This window comes from Rana temporaria, chromosome 2 (genome assembly GCF_905171775.1).
Source record: "Rana temporaria chromosome 2, aRanTem1.1, whole genome shotgun sequence".
Lineage (NCBI taxonomy): Eukaryota > Metazoa > Chordata > Amphibia > Anura > Ranidae > Rana > Rana temporaria.
In genome coordinates, this window is record NC_053490.1 from 538622232 (window position 1) to 538643260 (window position 21029).

General features: G+C 48.1%; 1 protein-coding gene across 1 annotated transcript in view; it reads right to left on the reverse strand.

Moving 5' to 3' along the window:
* Positions 1-20739, reverse strand: part of MAN1A2 (mannosidase alpha class 1A member 2) — a 50062-nt gene extending 29323 nt beyond the window's left edge. The window contains exons 1-4 of the mRNA XM_040339226.1: positions 20434-20739; positions 7671-7767; positions 4249-4367; positions 807-887 (exon numbers count right to left, since the gene is read on the reverse strand). Of these exons, the coding sequence (XP_040195160.1) occupies positions 807-887; positions 4249-4367; positions 7671-7767; positions 20434-20724 (588 nt within the window). The 5' untranslated portion in view covers positions 20725-20739. The remainder of the gene's footprint in view (positions 1-806; positions 888-4248; positions 4368-7670; positions 7768-20433) is intronic.
* Positions 20740-21029: the final 290 nt, after the last annotated feature.

The following is a 21029-nucleotide window of genomic DNA, read 5'->3' on the forward strand; positions in this document are numbered from 1 at the left end:
TTGAGGTCAGGAAGTGCCCTGTACCCACCGAGCAGTGACCCACCACCACCAACCAGATTGAGGTCAGGAAGTGCCCTGTACCCACCGAGCAGTGACCCACCACTAACAAGATTAAGGCCAGGAAGTGCCCTGTAGCCACGAGCAGTGACCCACCACTAACAAGATTAAGGTCAGGAAGTGCCCTGTACCCACCGAGCAGTGACCCACCACCACCAAGATTGAGGTCAGGAAGTGCCCTGTACCCACGAGCAGTGACCCACCACCAACAAGATTAAGGCCAGGAAGTGCCCTGTACCCACGAGCAGTGACCCACCACTAACAAGATTAAGGTCAGGAAGTGCCCTGTACCCACCGAGCAGTGACCCACCACCAAGATTGAGGTCAGGAAGTACCCTGCACCCACTGAGCAGTGACCCACCACCACCAAGATTGAGGTCAGGAAGTGCCCTGTACCAACCGAGCAGTGACCCACCATCAACAAGATTGAGGTCAGGAAGTGTCCTGTACCCACGAGCAGTGACCCACCACTAACAAGATTGAGGTCAGGAAGTGCCCTGTACCCACCGAGCAGTGACCCACCACCACCAAGACTGAGGTCAGGAAGTGCCCTGTACCCACCGAGCAGTGACCCACCACCACCAAGACTGAGGTCAGGAAGTGCCCTGTACCCACCGAGCAGTGACCCACCAACCAGATTGAGGTCAGGAAGTGCCCCGCACCCACGAGCAGTGACCCACCACTGACAACTGTTTAAAAAGAAAAAAAAAGGAAGAAAGAAAGAAAAAGAATCTTATCCAAACTCTTACCTCCTGTCCGGACAGGTAGAACGCAGCCAGCAAGCCACCGATGAATCGGATGTTCACCTCAAACACAGAAACTTCTGAATTCTGCAAGACAGAGAAAGAAAGCCCAAAGCTTACATGGAGAAATCATACAACAAAACTTTATGTGGCCAAAATGGACGACAATAGTTCCTTTTCCAGTTGGCATGGTGACCACCATCTGGAGACTTCACCTTGTAGTATTTTGTGTAGTCATCTTTTACTAAAGGACAACAAATGTTGATTCTAACTGCCCCCCTTCAACCTGCCCATGACAGTAATACCTTCCTAGCTGCCCCTCATCCCGCCCATGACAGTAATACCTTCCTAGCTGCCCCTCATCCCGCCCATGACAGTAATACCTCCCCAGCTGCCCCTCATCCCGCCCATGACAGTAATACCTTCCTAGCTGCCCCTCATCCCGCCCATGACAGTAATTTCCATCACCCCCCCCCCCCCTCAGCTGCCCCTTATCACATCCATGACAGTAATTTCCATCATCCCGCCAATGACAGTAATACCTCCCCAGCTGCCCCTCATCCCGCCAATGACAGTAATACCTCCCCAGCTGCCCCTCATCCCGCCAATGACAGTAATACCTCCCCAGCTGCCCCTCATCCCGCCAATGACAGTAATACCTCCCCAGCTGCCCCTCATCCTGCCGATGACAGTAATACCTTCCCAGCTGCCCCTCATCCCGCCAATGACAAAAATTCCTCCCCAGCTGCCCCTCATCCCGCCAATGACAGTAATACCTCCCCAGCTGCCCCTCATGCCGCCTATGACAGTAATGCCTCCCTAGCTGTCCCTTACCCCACCCATAAGAGTAATACCTCCCCAGTTGCCCCTTATCCTGCCCATGACCGTAATACTTCCCCAGATGCCCCTCATCTCACCCATGACAGTAATATCTCCCCAGCTGCCCCTCATCCTGCCCATGACAGTAATACCTCCCCAGCTGCCCCTCATCCCATCCATGACAGTAATACCTCCCTAGCTGCCCCTCATCCTGTCCATGACAGTAATACCCCCCCCCCCCACCCCTCATCCCGCCAATGACAGTAATACCTCCCCAGCTGCCCCTCATCCTGCCGATGACAGTAATACCTCCCCAGCTGCCCCTCATCCCGCCGATGACAGTAATACCTCCCCAGCTGCCCCTCATCCCGCCAATGACAAAAATTCCTCCCCAGCTGCCCCTCATCCCGCCAATGACAGTAATACCTCCCCAGCTGCCCCTCATGCCGCCTATGACAGTAATGCCTCCCTAGCTGTCCCTTACACCACCCATAAGAGTAATACCTCCCCAGTTGCCCCTTATCCTGCCCATGACCGTAATACTTCCCCAGATGCCCCTCATCTCACCCATGACAGTAATATCTCCCCAGCTGCCCCTTATCCCACCCATGACAGTAATACCCCCCCAGCTGCCCCTCATCCCATCCATGACAGTAATACCTCCCCAGCTGCCCCTCATCCCACCAATGACAGTAATTTTTTCCAGCTGCCCCTCATCCTGCCAATGACAGTAATACCCCCCCAACTGCCCCCATCCCATCCATGACAGTAATACCTCCCCAGCTGCCCCTCATCCCGCCAATGACCGTAATAAATCCCCAACTGCCCCTCATCCCGCCCATGAAGGTAATTTTTTCCAGCTGCCCCTCACCCCGCCAATGACAGTAATACCTCTCCAACTGCCCCTCATCCTGCCCATGACAGTAATACCTCCCCAGCTAGGCTATGTGACTTGGGGCTCCTAATCCCTTGGGTGCGGCACTGGAGAGCATGTCACATGTTCCTTCATGGCCAGATAACCCCCGCCCTGCTCTCGTACTCCAACTTCATGACCACGCCCCTATTAGGGAGAAAAGCATCGGAGGAATAGAAGAAGCTCTAGAAGTACGTTTTTCCGCCACAGTCTGGTGCTGTGACTTTGCACTGCTTGCAATAAAGCTTGTTGTATACCAAGAAAAAGAACAGGGCAGCCAGTTTGTGTCAAATATACTTGATATCTGGCAGCATTGATCTTCCTTTCATTACCCTACTGATACATTGATCCATTGGGAATGAAGGAAAGCCCCATGTAAGCTACGAGTGGGCGGAGTCATAGCTAACAAGGGGTTATGGGCTACTTGTGTGAACGTACTGATTGGCCCGGCACCAGAGGCGGCTCTAGGCTTTGTGAGGCCTTAGGCTCCACTCATGTCCATAATGGAAAAAATAAGTCAAACAAAAAATAAAATAACTGTATAAATTACATATATTAACCACTTAAGACCCGGACCTTTAGGCAGCTAAAGGACCCGGACAGTTTTTGCAATTCGGCACTGCGTCCCTTTAACAGACAATTGCGCTGTCGTGCGACGTGGCTCCCAAACAAAATTGGCGTCCTTTTTTTCTTACAAATAGAGCTTTCTTTTGGTGGTATTTGATCACCTCTGCGATTTTTATAAAAAAATAGAGCGACAATTTTGAAAAAAAAAATCAATATTTTTTAATTTTTGCTGTAATAAATATCCCCAAAAATATATAAAAAAAAGTTTAGGCCGATACGTATTCTTCTACCTATTATTGGTAAAAAAAATAAAAAAAATTGCAATCAGCGTTTATTGGTTGGTTTGCGCAAAATTTATAGCGTTTACAAAATAGGGGATAGTTTTATTGCATTTTTATTAATTATTTTTTTTACTACTAATGGCGGCGATCAGCGATTTTTTTCATGACTGCGACATTATGGCGGACACTTCGGACAATTTTGACACATTTTTGGGACCATTGTCATTTTCACAGCAAAAAATGCACTGATTACTGTGAAAATGACAATGGCAGTTTGGGAGTTAACCACAAGGGGGCGCTGATGGGGTTATGTGTGACCTCGGTTTCTAACTGTAGGGGGGTGTGACTGTAGGTGTGACGTCATCGATTGTGTTTCCCTATAAAAGGGAACACACGATCGATGACGCCGCCACAGTGAAGAACGGGGAAGCTGTGTTTACACTCACCTCTCCCCGTTCTTCAGCTCCGGGGACCAATTGCGGGACTCCAGTGGTGATCGGGTCCGCGAGTCCTGCAGTCCCGGAGCTTTGGACCGGGGTCGCGGGCGCTCGCCCGTGACCCACGGCTGGATACTAGCACAGGACGTACCTGTAAGTGCATGTGGCCAGCCGTGCCATTCTGCCGACGTAAATGTGCAGGAGGCGGTCCTTAAGTGGTTAAGAGGCGGCTCTTCAATTAGTTAATTTGCAAGGCCCCTATGACTGAGAGGCCTTAGGCGACCGAGAGCTGCCCCTGCCCGGCACGGTCACATGTTATGAGTCACACGGTGCCCCCTATGGGGGATTGCCAGGGATTTCTTCTCAGCTCTGGGTGCTGAACGTATCAGCAGGTAGGATAGTGAAGGTAAGAGACGTATATGGAAACTCACCACACTGAAATCCAGATTGTTCTGCACCCACTCCTGTCCGTCCCGGAATTCCTCCACGAGACCCATAATGTAGAGAGTGTCCAAGGCGTCCACTATGGTGGCCCCCATCTGGGAATTCCCTGGAGAGAGAGAGATAAGACATGGTGAGATGGACCTTACAGGGTTAACCCGCTGCCAGTACACAGGACAGATGCCTAGTGATGTCAGCCACATAAACCGATTGGACAAACCAGGCGGTGCAAACAAGCTTAGACCTCAACAACAATCCTCTTACTGCAACAGGATCCGAGTAGGAATGTGCTGGCTGCGGCGCCTCATGTGACCACACGGGGCAGTGCTGTCCCAGCTGCGGGGGGCAGAGCAGACAGAATGTGGCACATGGCGGGTAAAGCTCTTCTTATGAATAGGGCAGAAAAGGAATAAAACTCCTGGCGGATTATCTTCTCTGTGTCCGCTTCAGGAGATTTCCCTTCACTTCCTATTCTAGGAGATTTCCCTTCACTTCCTGTTCTACAGACACAACAAGGAAGTGAGAGACAGTTGTCACCAAAGCGCTGTCCCCATTGGGAGATTTACCATCATCTTCTCCTCAGGTGACAACTCAAAACTGTGGATTTTCTTTTCTTTTAGTCTCAGTGGCAACGGTCACCAGGACAAAGAGGGAGCCTGATGGGAAAGGTTACCCAGAATCCTCGGCTGCAGTGACAGTTCTATATAATGTGTGATCAAAGGTTACCCAGAATCCTCGGCTGCAGTGACAGTTCTATATAATGTGTAATCACCAAAGGTTACCCAGAATCCTCAGCTGCAGTGACAGTTCTATCTAATGTGTGATCACCAAAGGTTACCCAGAATCCTCAGCTGCAGTGACAGTTCTATATAATGTGTGATCACCAAAGGTTACCCAGAATCCTCGGCTGCAGTGACAGTTCTATATAGTGTGTGATCACCAAAGGTTACCCAGAATCCTCAGCTGCAGCGACAGTTCTATATAATGTGTGATCACCAAAGGTCACCCAGAATCCTCGGCTGCAGTGACAGTTCTATATAATGTGTGATCACCAAAGGTTACCCAGAATCCTCGGCTGCAGTGACAGTTCTATATAGTGTGTGATCACCAAAGGTTACCCAGAATCCTCGGCTGCAGTGACAGTTCTATATAATGTGTGATCACCAAAGGTTACCCAGAATCCTCGGCTGCAGCGACAGTTCTATATAATATGTGACCAAAGGTTACCCAGAATCCTCGGCTGCAGCGACAGTTCTATATAATATGTGACCAAAGGTTACCCAGAATCCTCGGCTGCAGTGACAGTTCTATATAGTGTGTGATCACCAAAGGTTACCCAGAATCCTCAGCTGCAGCGACAGTTCTATATAATGTGTGATCACCAAAGGTTACCCAGAATCCTCGGCTGCAGTGACAGTTCTATATAATGTGTGATCACCAAAGGTTACCCAGAATCCTCGGCTGCAGCGACAGTTCTATATAATGTGTGATCACCAAAGGTTACCCAGAATCCTCGGCTGCAGTGACAGTTCTATATAATGTGTGATCACCAAAGGTTACCCAGAATCCTCTGCTGCAGTGACAGTTCTATAGAATATGTGATCAAAGGTTACCCAGAATCCTCGGCTGCAGTGACAGTTCTATATAATATGTGACCAAAGGTTACCCAGAATCCTCGGCTGCAGTGACAGTTCTATATAATGTGTGATCACCAAAGGTTACCCAGAATCCTCGGCTGCAGCGACAGTTCTATATAGTGTGTGATCACCAAAGGTTACCCAGAATCCTCAGCTGCAGTGACAGTTCTATATAATGTGTGATCACCAAAGGTTACCCAGAATCCTCGGCTGCAGCGACAGTTCTATATAATGTGTGATCACCAAAGGTTACCCAGAATCCTCTGCTGCAGTGACAGTTCTATAGAATATGTGATCAAAGGTTACCCAGAATCCTCGGCTGCAGTGACAGTTCTATATAATATGTGACCAAAGGTTACCCAGAATCCTCGGCTGCAGTGACAGTTCTATATAATGTGTGATCAAAGGTTACCCAGAATCCTCGGCTGCAGTGACAGTTCTATATAGTGTGTGATCACCAAAGGTTACCCAGAATCCTCGGCTGCAGTGACAGTTCTATATAATGTGTGATCACCAAAGGTTACCCAGAATCCTCGGCTGAAGTGACAGTTCTATATAATATGTGATCAAAGGTTACCCAGAATCCTCGGCTGCAGCGACAGTTCTATATAATATGTGACCAAAGGTTACCCAGAATCCTCGGCTGCAGTGACAGTTCTATATAATGTGTGATCACCAAAGGTTACCCAGAATCCTCGGCTGCAGTGACAGTTCTATATAATATGTGATCACCAAAGGTTACCCAGAATCCTCGGCTGCAGTGACAGTTCTATATAATATGTGATCACCAAAGGTTACCCAGAATCCTCGGCTGCAGTGACAGTTCTATATAATATGTGATCAAAGGTTACCCAGAATCCTCGGCTGCAGTGACAGTTCTATATAATGTGTGATCACCAAAGGTTACCCAGAATCCTCGGCTGCAGTGACAGTTCTATATAATGTGTGATCACCAAAGGTTACCCAGAATCCTCGGCTGCAGTGACAGTTCTATATAATGTGTGATCACCAAAGGTTACCCAGAATCCTCGGCTGCAGTGACAGTTCTATATAATGTGTGATCACCAAAGGTTACCCAGAATCCTCGGCTGCAGTGACAGTTCTATATACAGTAGTGTGTGATAAGGGGATGTTACCCAGAATCCTCGGCTGCAGTGACAGTTCTATATAATGTGTGATCACCAAAGGTTACCCAGAATCCTCGGCTGCAGTGACAGTTCTATATAATGTGTGATCACCAAAGGTTACCCAGAATCCTCGGCTGCAGTGACAGTTCTATATAATGTGTGATCACCAAAGGTTACCCAGAATCCTCGGCTGCAGTGACAGTTCTATATACAGTAGTGTGTGATAAGGGGATGTTACCCAGAATCCTCGGCTGCAGTGACAGTTCTATATACAGTAGTGTGTGATAAGGGGACATTACCCAGAGTCCTCGGCTGCAGTGACAGTTCTATATACAGTAGTGTGTGATAAGGGGACATTACCCAGAGTCCTCGGCTGCAGCGACAGTTCTATATAGTATGTGATCACCAAAGGTTACCCAGAATCCTCGGCTGCAGTGACAGTTCTATATACAGTAGTGTGTGATAAGGGGATGTTACCCAGAATCCTCGGCTGCAGTGACAGTTCTATATAATGTGTGATAAGGGGACATTACCCAGAATCCTCGGCTGCAGTGACAGTTCTATATACAGTAGTGTGTGATAAGGGGACATTACCCAGAGACACGTGTATATCTGTGATGACCACAGGTGACCAGCAGCAAGACTTACCGAAGATGTTGGTGGAATGGCCCTTCCTTGCGATGGGTTTGAGCTCATTGTGGCCCCAGCCGTACTGCCGATAATTATCCCAGGCATGCTTCATCATCTGCAGAGATAAAATAGCCATGTTACACTCCCTGGGGGGACATAATTACCGGGTGACACGCATAACGACAGGGTGGGGACAGCTGTGTGGGAGGGCGACACGTGTCATCACCCCGATCACTACCCTAAGGGCTGAACAAGACCAATGATTCCCCAGGGCGCCCGGGAGGAACACCTACATGGGAACACACCACCAATTTTCTACGTCACACTCGAGTCTTTAACGTTTCCAACGGTAAAAGAAAAACAAAATGACACAAAAACCCTCGTTTATTCCCAGACATCAGAAATACCATTACATGCAATAAAGAGAGAGGCTGGTAGAGATGGTTTTCAAGGATCGACATACAATCCTGACTGATCAATAAAAATTATACTGCGCCAGCACTCAAAAGAAAAAAGAATATTAAGCTGCTGATCCTACAATAGAAGTGATTGCATAAGTAATGTGATATAAAGTGCAGCGCTGAGACATGTACACAAATAAAAGTGCAATTATAAGAGAAATATGAAAATAACCGACGCCAATAATAAGCGCAATCATACAAACATAATACCCAAAGAAAGTCAATAAATCAGAGCGTTCCTATAAAGATATACGTGATGAATCAGAAAAAAATTCCAAGAAAGGAAATAAGTGACTGAAATGAAAAAAAACAGTTCAATATGGAGTCACACTGCTACTTCTGGGGAGAAGATCGATGTGCTTGTGAAGAAAGAGGACCACCGAGAGGACCATCAAATGTGCATCCACCACCAAGCACAACGATCGGGACTCTTACCAGATCCAGTGGGCTACTAACAAGCGGCCAAGTGCGCAGAAAACCAAAGAAGATGGGACTACACGGGGGAACAGCAGACAACGGGGGGACCAGCACACATGGGAAGTATGTGGGGTGATCAGGGCATGTTTTAGAGGGGAGGGGAAGGTGCCAGTAGAGAGGGAGAGATTGAAGATGTGAGTGAGGGAGCATAGAAGAAGAGGGTGACTGCAGTACACTTAGCAATAAGTGTATGTTGATTTGTTTGCGCAAAAATTAAAAAGTGTTTACAAAATAGGGGATAGATTTATGGCAATTTTTTTTTATACTAGCAATGGCGATGATCAGTGATTTTTGGCGGGACTTCGACATTGCGCCGGACAGATCGGACACTTTTTTGGGACCAGTGACAATTTTATACAGCGATCAGAGCTAAAAATAGAAACTGATTACTGTATAAATGTCACTGGCATGGAAGGGGATAGACTAGTCCAGTGATGGGGAACTTTGGCACCCCCCAGATGTTTTAGAACTACATTTCCCATGATGCTCAACTACACTGCAGAGTGCTAGAGCATTATGGGAAATGTAGTTCCAAAAACATTTGGGGTGCCAAGGTTCACCGTCACTGTCCTAGGGGATGATCAAAGGGTTAAACGTGTCCTAGGGAGGGATTGAAAGGAAGTAGGCAGAGATCGCTGTTCCTGATCACTAGGAACAGACGATCTCTCTCTACTTCCCTGTCAGAACGGGGATCTGTCTGTTTACATTGAGAGATCCCCGTTCTGGCTCTCAAGTGTCGCTGGTGGACATCGCAGGGTCGCCGGTGGACATCGCGGCCGCCAGTCATGAGCATTGGCTCCGGCGTCGCTCTGCGGGCACGACCAATATAGCCCTTAAAGCTGCCGCCGTACAGCTTGGCGATTCGTGCAGGGGAGCCAACCTGCCGCCGTATAACGAAGGCGGCTGGTCGCAAGTAGTTAAAGGTTTTTAAAAAACTGTTTCAGTTTTCGGCCAAATGCATCCTGAATTTTCGGTACAGAATTTTCATTTTGGCGCACCACTATATAAATATTCTACTGTAAGTGCTGAAGATGGCCGCTTCACTATCCGCCCCAACAGCCGATATAAAGCCCCGCGTCTCGAGGGAGGAAAGCACTTCAGAAATAGAAGGTATTGGAATTGCACTCTCATTGATCATTACGGGGGAAGGGCTTTTTTTCTCAAACAATAGGTGCTGGAACTAAACCACGGCCCCACAAAACCCCTCCCCCCCACACACACCCTCCAAATCACATCAAATAGTGGGCGTGTTCAGTCAAATTTCACGAAAACAGAAAGGAGGGTCTTAAAGTGGTTGTAAACCCTCTGGGACAAGTTACACCTACAGGTAAGCCTAGATTAAGGCTTACCGGTAAGTGCTTGCAATATCTCCGAGACCTACACAGTCTCTAAAATATTTGCAATTTCCCCCGAGCGACGACTTCAACAGCGCATGCGCCGTCTTTAAAAAAGGCAAACGTAGTGCCGTTTCATGCTGGGGGTCATGCCGTGAAAGGTGGCTCCCGCACGCATGCGTGGGAGTGACATCACGCAACTCCGGCCAGTAAGAGAGCCGGAGTTTGCGGCCCCCGGAAGAAGAGGGGTGAAGATGGATGCTCGCTGCCAGCGTGGAAGAAGGTGACATCGCGGGGTGACATTGTGGGCTTTTACTGCAGGTAAGTGTCACATTATGGGCTACTATACGATGCATAGTAGCCCATTATGCTTTACCTTTGCAGGGAAAGATAGAGGAAGTAACACCCATCAGGGTTCACTTCCTCTTTAACCACATTTTTTATTCCTGGCCGGAAGGCCTGGTCATTGTTTCACCACAATGGCCACTTCTTTCACTCTCCTCTCCACTATCCCTTTCCCCACTTTATTTTATTTAAGCCTATGTTTGTCACTTTTTTGTCTTTTTTTGTTGTGCACGTTTTGTGACACTGTGTGATTAGTAGGGTGCGGGTCCTCGGGCCAGCCCTGAACGTCTTGGGAGTGGGTGGACATGGCCTTCTGGCTTAGTTCGCCTGCTCTCATGGGGTCTCCCTTCGGGGGAGCCCCACCTAGTACTGGGAGGGTTCTGTTTCGGCAGTCCCTCCGAGGAAGTTGGGTCCGTGTCGGCTTCGGTTGCTCGGACCACAGTACCTCAGTCCCCGTCTGGAGCCTAACGCCCCGGGGGATCAGGGTTTGGGTCCCTCTTCACAGGAGGACCACTTGACGTTGCACCCGTCTGCACGTTTTTGTGAACACTCTTTATGTGTGTGCACATTTTTTCTGCACCGGGTGGAGTTTTTTGGGTGTGTTCACACGTCATAGGCTTTTCAAAAAAAAAAAAAAACACTTAAAGGGGTGGTTCACCCTAAAAACTACTTTTTCTTATTCCACTGCCCCCCCCACATTACAATCCGATTAAGGCTCTTATTATTTTTTTCATACTGTACATACCTTAGTACAGCATATTCACCCGTGGCATCCGGGTTGCGAGTCCCGCGGGAGTGGGCGTTCCTCACATGCTGGTGATTGACGTTTTGCCCAAAAACGAGCTCCCCCCTGTCGCGTAAGCCGCGTCACGATTGGCGAAAGGAGCCGAACGGCGATGCGCATGCGCAGTATAGCGCCGACTCGCCGTTCGGCTCCTTTCGCCAACCGTGACGCGGCTTACGCGACGGGGGGGAGCTCGTTTTTGGGCAAAACGTCAATCACCAGCATGTGAGGAACGCCCACTCCCGCGGGACTCGCAACCCGGATGCACGGGTGAATATGCTGTACTAAGGTATGTACAGCAGGAAAAAAATAATAAGAGCCTTAATCGGATTGTAATGTGGGGGGCAGTGGAATAAGAAAATGTAGTTTTTAGGGTGAGCCACCCCTTTAACCACTTAAGGACAGAAGGTGTTTTTCAGATTCGGTGTTTACAAGACTAAAACATTTTTTTTTGCTAGAAAATTACTTAAAACCCCCAAACATTATATATATTTTTTTCTAACACCCTAGAGAATAAAATGGCGGTCATCGCAATACATTTTGTAACACCGTATTTGCGCAGCGGTCTTACAAGCACACTTTTTTTGGAAAAAATTCACTTTTTTTAATTAAATAATAAGACAACAATAAATTTGGCCCAATTTTTTTATATATTGTGAAAGATAATGTTACGCCGAGTAAAATGATACCCAACATGTCACGCTTTAAAATTACGTCCGCTCGTGGCATGGCGTCAAACTTTTACCCTTAAAAATCTCGATAGGCGATGTTTAAAAAATTCTAGAGATTGCATTTTTTGAGCTACAGAGTAGCTCCAGGGCTAGAATTATTGCTCTCGCTCTAACGATCGCGGCGATACCTCACTTGTGTGGTTTGAACACCATTTTCATATGCGGGCGCTACTCGCGTATGCGTTCGCTTCTGCGCGCAAGCTCGACGGGGCGCTTTAAAAAAAAAATTTTGTTTTCTTATTTATTTTTATTGATTTTATTATTTTTTACACTGAAATAAAAAAAATAAAAAAAATTATCACTTTTATTCCTATTATAAGGAATGTAAACATCCCTTGTAATAGAAAAAAGCATGACAGGTCCTCTTAAATATGAGATCTGAGGGTCAAAAAGACGTCACATCTCATATTTAGACTTAAATGCAAGAAAAAAAAAAAGGAAAATTTGTAATTTAAAAAAATGACAACAAAAAAATTGTCTCTTTAAGAGGCTGGGCGGGACTGACGTTTTGACGTCACTTCCGCCCAGCAGAGCTGTGAGGACGGGTGGGGGCCATCTTGCCCTCACTCAAGTCCTCGCTCTCCAGGCGGCAGCATCCGATCTCCTCCGCCGCTACCGACGGCTCCGATAACGGCGATCTCGCGGCGGATCCGACGCGGAGACTGCCGTTATCGTTTACAGGCCCGCCCACTGAAAAGATGGATACCTCGGTTGTGGCAGCAGCTACTGCCGTTACCAAGATATCCACCTTTAAAAAGAGGACGTATATATACAGTGGGCGGGCGTTAAGTGGTTAAGGACCGCCTCCTGCACATTTACGTCGGCAGAATGGCACGGCTGGGCACATGTACGTACAGGTACGTGCTGTGCTATTGTCCAGCGCGTGCCCACGACCCGGTCCGACGTTTTCGTGACCGGGACCCGATCGCCGCTGGAGTCCCGCGATTGGTCCCTGGAGCTGAAGAACGGGGAGAGCCGTATGTAAACACACCTTCCCCGTTCTTCACTGTGGCGGCGCCATCGATCGTGTGATCCCTTTTATAGGGAAACACAATCGATGACGTCACACCTACAGCCACACCCCCCTACAGTTAGAAACACATATTAGTTCACACATAACCCCTTCACCGCCCCCTAGTGGTTAACTCCCAAACTGCAACTGTCATTTTCACAGTAATCAGTGCATTTTTAATGCATTTTTTGCTGTGAAAATGACAATGGTCCCAAAAATGTGTCAAAATTGTCCGAAGTGTCCGCCATAATGTCGCAGTACCGAAAAAAAAAAAATCGCTGATCGCCGCCATTAGTAGTAAAAAAAAAAAAAAAAAAAATTATAAAATGCAATAAAACTATCCCCTTTTTTGTAAACGCTATAAATTTTCCGCAAACCAATCGATAAACGCTTATTGCGTTTTTTTGTTACCAAAAATAGGTAGAAGAATACGTATCGGCCTAAACTTATATATTTTTGGGGGATATTTATTATAGCAAAAAGGTAAAAAATATTGCATTTTTTTCAAAATTGTCGCTCTATTTTTGTTTATAGCGCAAAAAATAAAAACCGCAGAGGTGATCAAATACCACCAAAAGAACCACGTCGCACGACCGCGCAATTGTCAGTTAAAGCGACGCAGTGCCGAATCGCAAAAACTGGCTGGGTCCTTTAGCTGCCTAAAGGTCCGGGTCTTAAGTGGTTTAAGGGGCACTAAATACCAGGATTGCATTACATACAGAGTGCAGAGCTGTCACTTGTAAACACAGAAACCGGACTTCTGTGTTTACAAGTGATTGTGGTGAGCGGGCACCAAAGGGTCGGAGCCAGAGGTGGTGGAACCGAGTTCCCCCTGAAGAAAAGCCCTGATTACGGGAGACTCAGCCAATTGATGAAGGTCTTATAGGTCGCTCTCATGACGCCCTTGCTGAACATAGCAAATCCGTGACGAGCAATAGACACGAGTCCGGGGGAACCCAGACAAACCTCTCCCATCATCATCCCATCAAGTCCCATCATGCCTCTGGGAGTAATTGTAACTGTCAGCCTTGCAATGCCTCATGGGAAATGTAGTTCCACAACATCTGGAGGGCCCCCCATCTCTGCTGTACAGCACCCCCCCCACCCCCGCATTCAATATTAAATTACAGGTTTAATTACACGAGACATTTAGATCTGGCAAAGTCAGCGGGCTGCAGCTTTGTACAATCCCTGAAATGAGAAGCCGCGCCGCTCGGAGCAGTGGGTGCCATTATTGCCCCCATATGCCTCTCCGGAGTGCCCCGATCCTGAACGCTTCGTTCCACGCAGGCTGCGTACCCCCCCTCTGACATCTCCCCCCACCCTCTTCTTCACAGGCAGCGAATGACAGGCAGCTGGCAGCAGAACCGGCGGCCCTCCTGCTGCGCTTGAAGCCTCGTTAGGAAGAAAAGCTTTTAATTGCCATTAGACGGAGCTGTGAGTGGCTGGCACAGATACCATGGCAGAAAGAGCGCAGTGGGTCAGGAGGTCTGCGGGAGGAAAAGGATGAGGGATGTGAGGTAATAGAAGGGAAGACGGAGGGGACAAAACCCAACACAAAGCGCTGCCAGACCATTCAAAGAGCTTCCAATCTAAAGCCTCATCTATGGCCGGGTCACACGTCTGAGGAGGATTTGGGCTTCTATTACCCCCCCCCCCCCCACACACTGTAATATAAAGTTTGCAGAATCACAAAAAAAGGAAAATTGTCTTTTATCATCAGGGAGTTTCTTGTACAGGTGAGGGGGGGGGGGGGGATTAATTATTTGATCCCCTGCAGATTGTGCAAATTTGCCGACTGACGGGTCTAGAATTTTTATCACAGGTGTATTTTATATGATACAGACAGAAAATCAACAAAAAATCCAGAAAAAACAAAATACAAATGTTATAAATGGAGTAAAACAGGGTTTGACAAATTTGCTTGGAATCTAGGAGCCAGCTAAAAAAGTTAGGAGCCAGAAAACGCGCCCCGTCCCGCCGAGCTTTCGCGCAGAAGCGAACACATACGTGAGCAGCGCCCGCATATGTAAATGGTATTCAAACCACACATGTGAGGTATCGCCGCGATTGGTAGAGTGAGAGCAATAATTCTAGCTCTAGACCTTCTCTGTAACTCAAAACATGCAACCTGTAGATTTTTTTAAACGTCGCCTATGAAGATTTTAAAGGGTAAAGGTTTGTCGGCATACGAGCGGACGTAATTTTGAAGCGTGACATGTTGGGTATCAATTTACTCAGCGTAACATTATCTTTCATAATATTAAAAAAAATGGGGATAACTTTACGGTTGTCTTATTTTTTTATTTAAAAAAGTTTAATTTTTTCACAAAAGTGCGCTTGTAAGACCGCTGCGCAAATACGGCGTGACAGAAAGTATTGCAACGACCGCCATTTTATTCTCTAGGGTGTTAGGATAAAAAAATATATATAATGTTTGGGGGTTCTAATTAGAGGGAAGAAGATGGCAGTGAAAATAGTGAAAAATGACATTAGAATTGCCGTTTAACTTGTAATGCTTAACTTGTAATACCAACGGCCACCACCAGATGGCGCCAGCTCACATCTGGTGGTAATAACGTGTAATACCAACGGCCACCACCAGATGGCCCCAGCTCACAAAAAAAATAAAATAAAAAAAAAATTTGCCCACCTTCCAAGCCAAGTCGCCAGGACACTATTTCTAGTCGCCATGGCGACCTGGCGACCAGGATTTGTCGAGCCCTTGAGTAAAATAAGTATTTGATCCCCTACCAACAAACAATAATTCTCCACCCCACAGACTGGCTACAGGGGGCGCTCATGTGGCACACAGATCAGTCCTGTCAATGTAAGAATGTTCTCCTAACGACAACTCGTGTATAAAAGACCTGTCTACAGAATCTTTCTTCCAATCAGACCTTTTTTCTATTGAAAAGCCTGTGGCGCTCAAAACACAACCTCAAAAACTCCACCCGGTGCAGATAAATAGCTAGACTTAGGCTAAGTCAGAATTTGCGTCGGCGCTAATTTAAGCGTATTCTGGAAACCAGATACGCTTAAATTAGGCTCAGATACGAGCGGCGTAAGTGTCTTACACCCTCGTATCCTAAAGTGTAATTTTTAGGCTGACCACTAGGTGGCGCTTCCATTGCGGTCGGCGTAGAATATGTAAATCACTAGATACGCCTATTCACGAACGTACGCCCGGCCGACGCAGTGCAGATACGCCGTTTACGTAACGCATTATCAGGCCTAAAGTTATTCCATCAAATAGCTGGAATAGTAATGTTAAAGTATGGCCGCCGTTCCCGCGTCGAAATTCAAAAATTTTACGTCGTTTGCGTACGTCGTCCGTGAATAGGGATTTACGTCCACGTCAAAACCAATAGGCCCGTGCGGCGTACGTTGCCGCAATGCACACTGGGATATGTAGGCGGACAGCGCATGCGCCGTTCCAAAAAAACGTCAATCACGTCAGGTCAACCCTAATTATCATAAAACACGCCCCCTCAGCATATTTTGAATTAGGCGCCCTTGCGCCCGCTCGCTTTACGCTACGCCGCCGTAACTTAGCAGGCAAGTACATTGTGAATCATGTACTTGCCTCGCTAACTTACGACGGCGTAGCCTAAATGCCATAAGCTACGCCGCCGCAAGTATGCGCTCACCATCCTGAATCTAGCTAAAAATTTGCACACACACACAAAGAGTGTCATCACAAAAACGTGCAACGGGTGCTGCGTGAAGCGGTCCTCCTCACGAAGGACCTGGCCCTGATCCCCGGGGCATTAGGCTCCAGACGGGGACTAGCGCAAACAGTGGTCCATGCAGCCGAAACCGACACGGACCCAACTTCCTCGGAGGGACTGCCGAAACACAACCGTCCTCGGTGGGGCTCCCCCGAAGGGAGACCCCATGAGAGCCGGCGAACTAAGCCAGAAGGCCATGTCCACCCACTCCCAAGACTTTCAGGGCTGGCCCGAGGACCGGTGATCTGCCGTGCTGGTTCCAGGTATCACGGAAGTTCCAGCGCATGCGCGAACTGATGCGCTGAGATGGTTCCAGCTATCGGGAAAGTTCCTTCAAGCACTGCGCAGGTGCAAACTTGCTGACGGAAATCCCCGAACGGCGGCCGGCATCCAGGGCGACGTGGACTTAGAGGAAAGTGGCCAGTCGGCCTCACATCCTCGTTACGCTCGGACGGCTCGCTCCGCTCGCTTGGCCTCCTGGCTCTTTTTTTAACATCCTCCAATCCACGGGGATGTTAAAGAATGAGCCTGGATGCCGGGCGAGGTTCGGGAATTTCCGTCGGGAAGTTTGCGCCTGCGCAGTCAGTGAAGGAACTTTCCCCACAGTGGAACATTGAGGACAAGTCACCGGCACCCTACTCCTCACACACAAGGTGTACAAATGTGCACCAACAAAAAAAGACATAAAGTGACAACACACAGGGGAAAATAAAAAAGACAGTGGGGGAGAAGGAAGGTGGGAGATGCACGATTATCACTTTCTACTCGCAATACGATGGCCGGCCCTCCGGCCAGGAAACAAAAATTCCCCTGGTCCCAGCCAAAAGGCTCGGCCCTAGAGGCAGGTGGTAAAAAAGTGTATGTGGAGATGTGACCAAGGTGCCACACTTGTAAGTGTCCCTCTCAAAACTCCTCCAATCACACCTCACCATCATGACCAGGACCAAAGATCTGTCAGAGGACGTCAGGGACAAGGATTGTAGACCTGCACAAGGCTGGAATGGGCTACAAGACCATCAGCAAGAAGCTTGGTGAGAAGGTGGACTGTTGGAGCCAGAGGCGGCTCTCTATCTAGGCGGTTGCCTTAGGCCCCACACTTGCAGGGGCCTTGCGGACGCCTAATTTGCATACTGTGTGTGGAAGTGGGAAATTATGTCCCCTGGGTCGGACTGGCTGTATGGCATGCCAGGGCTGCATATCCGAACAAGTGCTGCCTTCCCCGGGCCCCCCTTTCACGCACTGTGTAGTGTACGAATAATTCCAACACTTTGCCCCGCCCACCACACATTCTGCCAATCAGAAGTTACTTTAAAACAGGACTCTGCCAGCCCTGTATCCAATGAGGGCGCTGCTGAAATCTTCCTCCTCACCCACCACGTGTGCCTGGCTCTCTGTAGGGTGTATACAGTGAGCGCTCAGAGGAGCATGAAGATGCCGGGAGACGGGGGAAACCGGAGATGACAGGGGGGGGGCATACTTAGGACTGGACACAGGTGAGCAGAGCCACCATCGGGGGGGTACCGGCAGTACCACCTGTAAGGGGCCCGGATGGCAACTTTTTTTTGTAAGGGGCCTGGAGGTCCCCAGGGCCCCAAATAGCAACCCCCCTTTTTTTATTTATTTTTTTAAAAATTAATTTTTTACATTTTGTTGTTGTTTTTATTAAAAGGGCCCGGAGGTCCCCAGGGGCCCCGGATGGCTACCCCCACCCTTTTTTTTTTTAAAGGCCCTAACCCCGCCCCCCCCGGTTCTCTGATCAAGTTACTGTTCTCTCATCTATTAGCTATGTGGGCATAAAGAGTGATGTACGGCTTGTGCTGTGGTCAGATGAGATCAAAATTCAGCTCTCGACTCGCCGTGTTTGAAGGAAGAAAAATGCTGACTATGACCCTAAGAACACCATCCCTACAGTCACACGGAGGGGGGAACATGATGCTTTGGGGCAGTTTCTCTGCTAAAAGGTACAGGGTGACTTTGCCGCATTGAGGGGCCAATGGACAGGACCATGTATTGTAAAATATTGGAGGAGGACCTTCTTCCGTCAGACAGAACACTGAAGATGGGTCATGGACGGGTCTTTCAGCATGACAATGACCCAAAACATACCGGCAAGGCAACAAAGAAGTGGCTCAAGAAGGACATGGAGTGGCCCCTAGCCAGTCTCCAGACCTTAATCCTACAGAAAATATATGAAGGGAGATGAAACTTTGAGTTGCCAAGAAACCTTAAGGATTTAGAGAAGATCTGTAAAGAAGAGAGGAGCAAAATCCCTCCTGAGATGTGTGGAGACCTGATCACCAACTACAAGAAACGTCTGACCTCTGTGCTTCCCAACAAGGAACCTCCCCCAACTACTAAGGAACCTCCCCCAACTACTAAGGAACCTCCCCCAACTACTAAGGGGATCAAATACTTATTTTACTCACTGAACTGCAACTCCATTTATAACATTTGTATCATGTGATTTTTCTGGATTTTTTTATATTCTGTCTCTATCACAGGGCTGAACAAAATCCGGGCGCCTGGTCGCAATTGCGACTAGAATTAGCAACCTGGCGCCCGGGGAAGCTTAGGCCTTCTGCAGGCCTAAGCTTCCTTCTGTGATCTGGCACCATCTTGTGGTGGCCGCTGGCATGACAAGTAGACCAGCAATCCAGCAATTCTAATGGAGCTTCCCCAGTGTTTTCACTGCCATCTCCTTCCCTCCAATTAGAGCCCCCAAACATTATGTATATTATTTATTCTAACACCCTAGAGAATAAAATGGCGGTCGTTAAAAATTATAGACCCTTCATTTCTATGTAAGTGGACAAAGTTACACCATCTGCAGGGGAGCAAATACTTATTTTCCCCAATGTATGTATAGAATACATTCCCACAGTTTTTATTTTATTGTATTTTCTTATTTTTCTGACAATAAACTTAAACTTGAATGAAAAAAAAAAAGAATACATTAAGGTAAGAAAAACCTTCAGTCTTTAGAACCACTTTAAAGGGGATGTTAGGGCTCTTTCACACGGGCGGCCCGTTCCGGTCTGCCGGCTCAGCGGGGATCAACGGAGCGATCCCCGCTGAGCAAGCAGAGGTTCACGGGGAGGATCATCACTGATCCGCCCCGTGTGAAAGGGACCTAAAAGGTTCCTTTTTTTTTTTTTTTTAATAACAAACATGTCATACTTCCCTCCACTGTGCAGCTAACCCCCGTTCTGGGAAGTGCTCTCCCAAGGGGGGTTAGCATGCGGGCGCGCTCCTGTGATACAGTCAGCGGCCATTGCCGTCGACTGTATCACTCGGCCCCACCCCTGGCGCGTCATCAATTTGATTGACAGCAGCGGGAGCCAATGGCTGCGCTGCCATCAATGAATGAGCCGAAAAAGAGCCGAGAAGCCAGCGCGTTCACAACGCGGGACTTTCGAGGGCTCAGGTAAGTAAATGGGGGGGGGGGGGGGGGCTAGGTGGCCGCTGATCGTCGGATGTTTTTTCACCCTAATGCATTAAGGTGAAAAAACATGTACCTTTACAACCCCTTTAGGGCTCCATTTACACCTGGGCGTTTTGAATCGCAGGGGGAATTGTTAAAATTATGCCCGTGATTCTGAATCGTGGCAAAATGTGCGACGTGCTTGCGTTTATGTCGCGATTGTCGCATAATTTACCATCGAGAAATAATGGCATCGCAAATGCGTTCCATGTTTTGCCACGATTTAGAACGCCGAGGTGTGAATGGAGTCTAAGAATACACCCATGCAAGGGACATGTTTGCCCACACGGGGATGCACAGAACACCTGTGATGCAATGGTTTTTGCCCAGAGTAGCCCCAATCCTCCTTTTCTGGGGTCCCCTTGCAAGTGATATTTTATGTGCTGGACTGTAACCGTAAAGAACTGCCCATTTGCCCCTCTCACCTCCTTGATTTTATCCCGTTTCTCTCGGATTTCTGGGTCCCCAGGGTCGCCGTTCTTCAGCTCGGGCAGGTTGGGCACGGGTGCCAGCGGTAAGGGCGGATTATCTTTCTTCTTCATTTCTTCTATCAGCTTGTTCTTCTCAGTCTGGATCTCGGCCCTGATCTCATCCCGAGACTTCTTTAACTTCTCCTTGGCCTCCTGGAGGGCGCGCTCATGGTCCGCTCGGATCTTATTCCGCAGCTGCTCCTCCTCCTCTCTGCAAGAAAAAAAATAACAATCGATAGGACTCATCCAATCAACTCACTGCATATCATTACCTTGATGGGGACAAAAGAGGAGGTTAAAGCATCAGTACATCCAAAAATATTTTTTAGATTAATGGCTCCCTATGAAAATGGTCTATGAGTTCTGATTGGAAAAAAGGTAAAATGCCAAAATCCATAACAAATCCCCTGTGTGTGGAAAGTGAAAACGGCCTCAGCCCGGGCTCCGCCCAGGACACAGCTCCCAACGTGGTTCGTCCTGAACACTGGGCGAAACGCATTGGGGGTGTGTGGCCAGGATGAAGTCCAGGCTTTCTTCACATCGATATACAC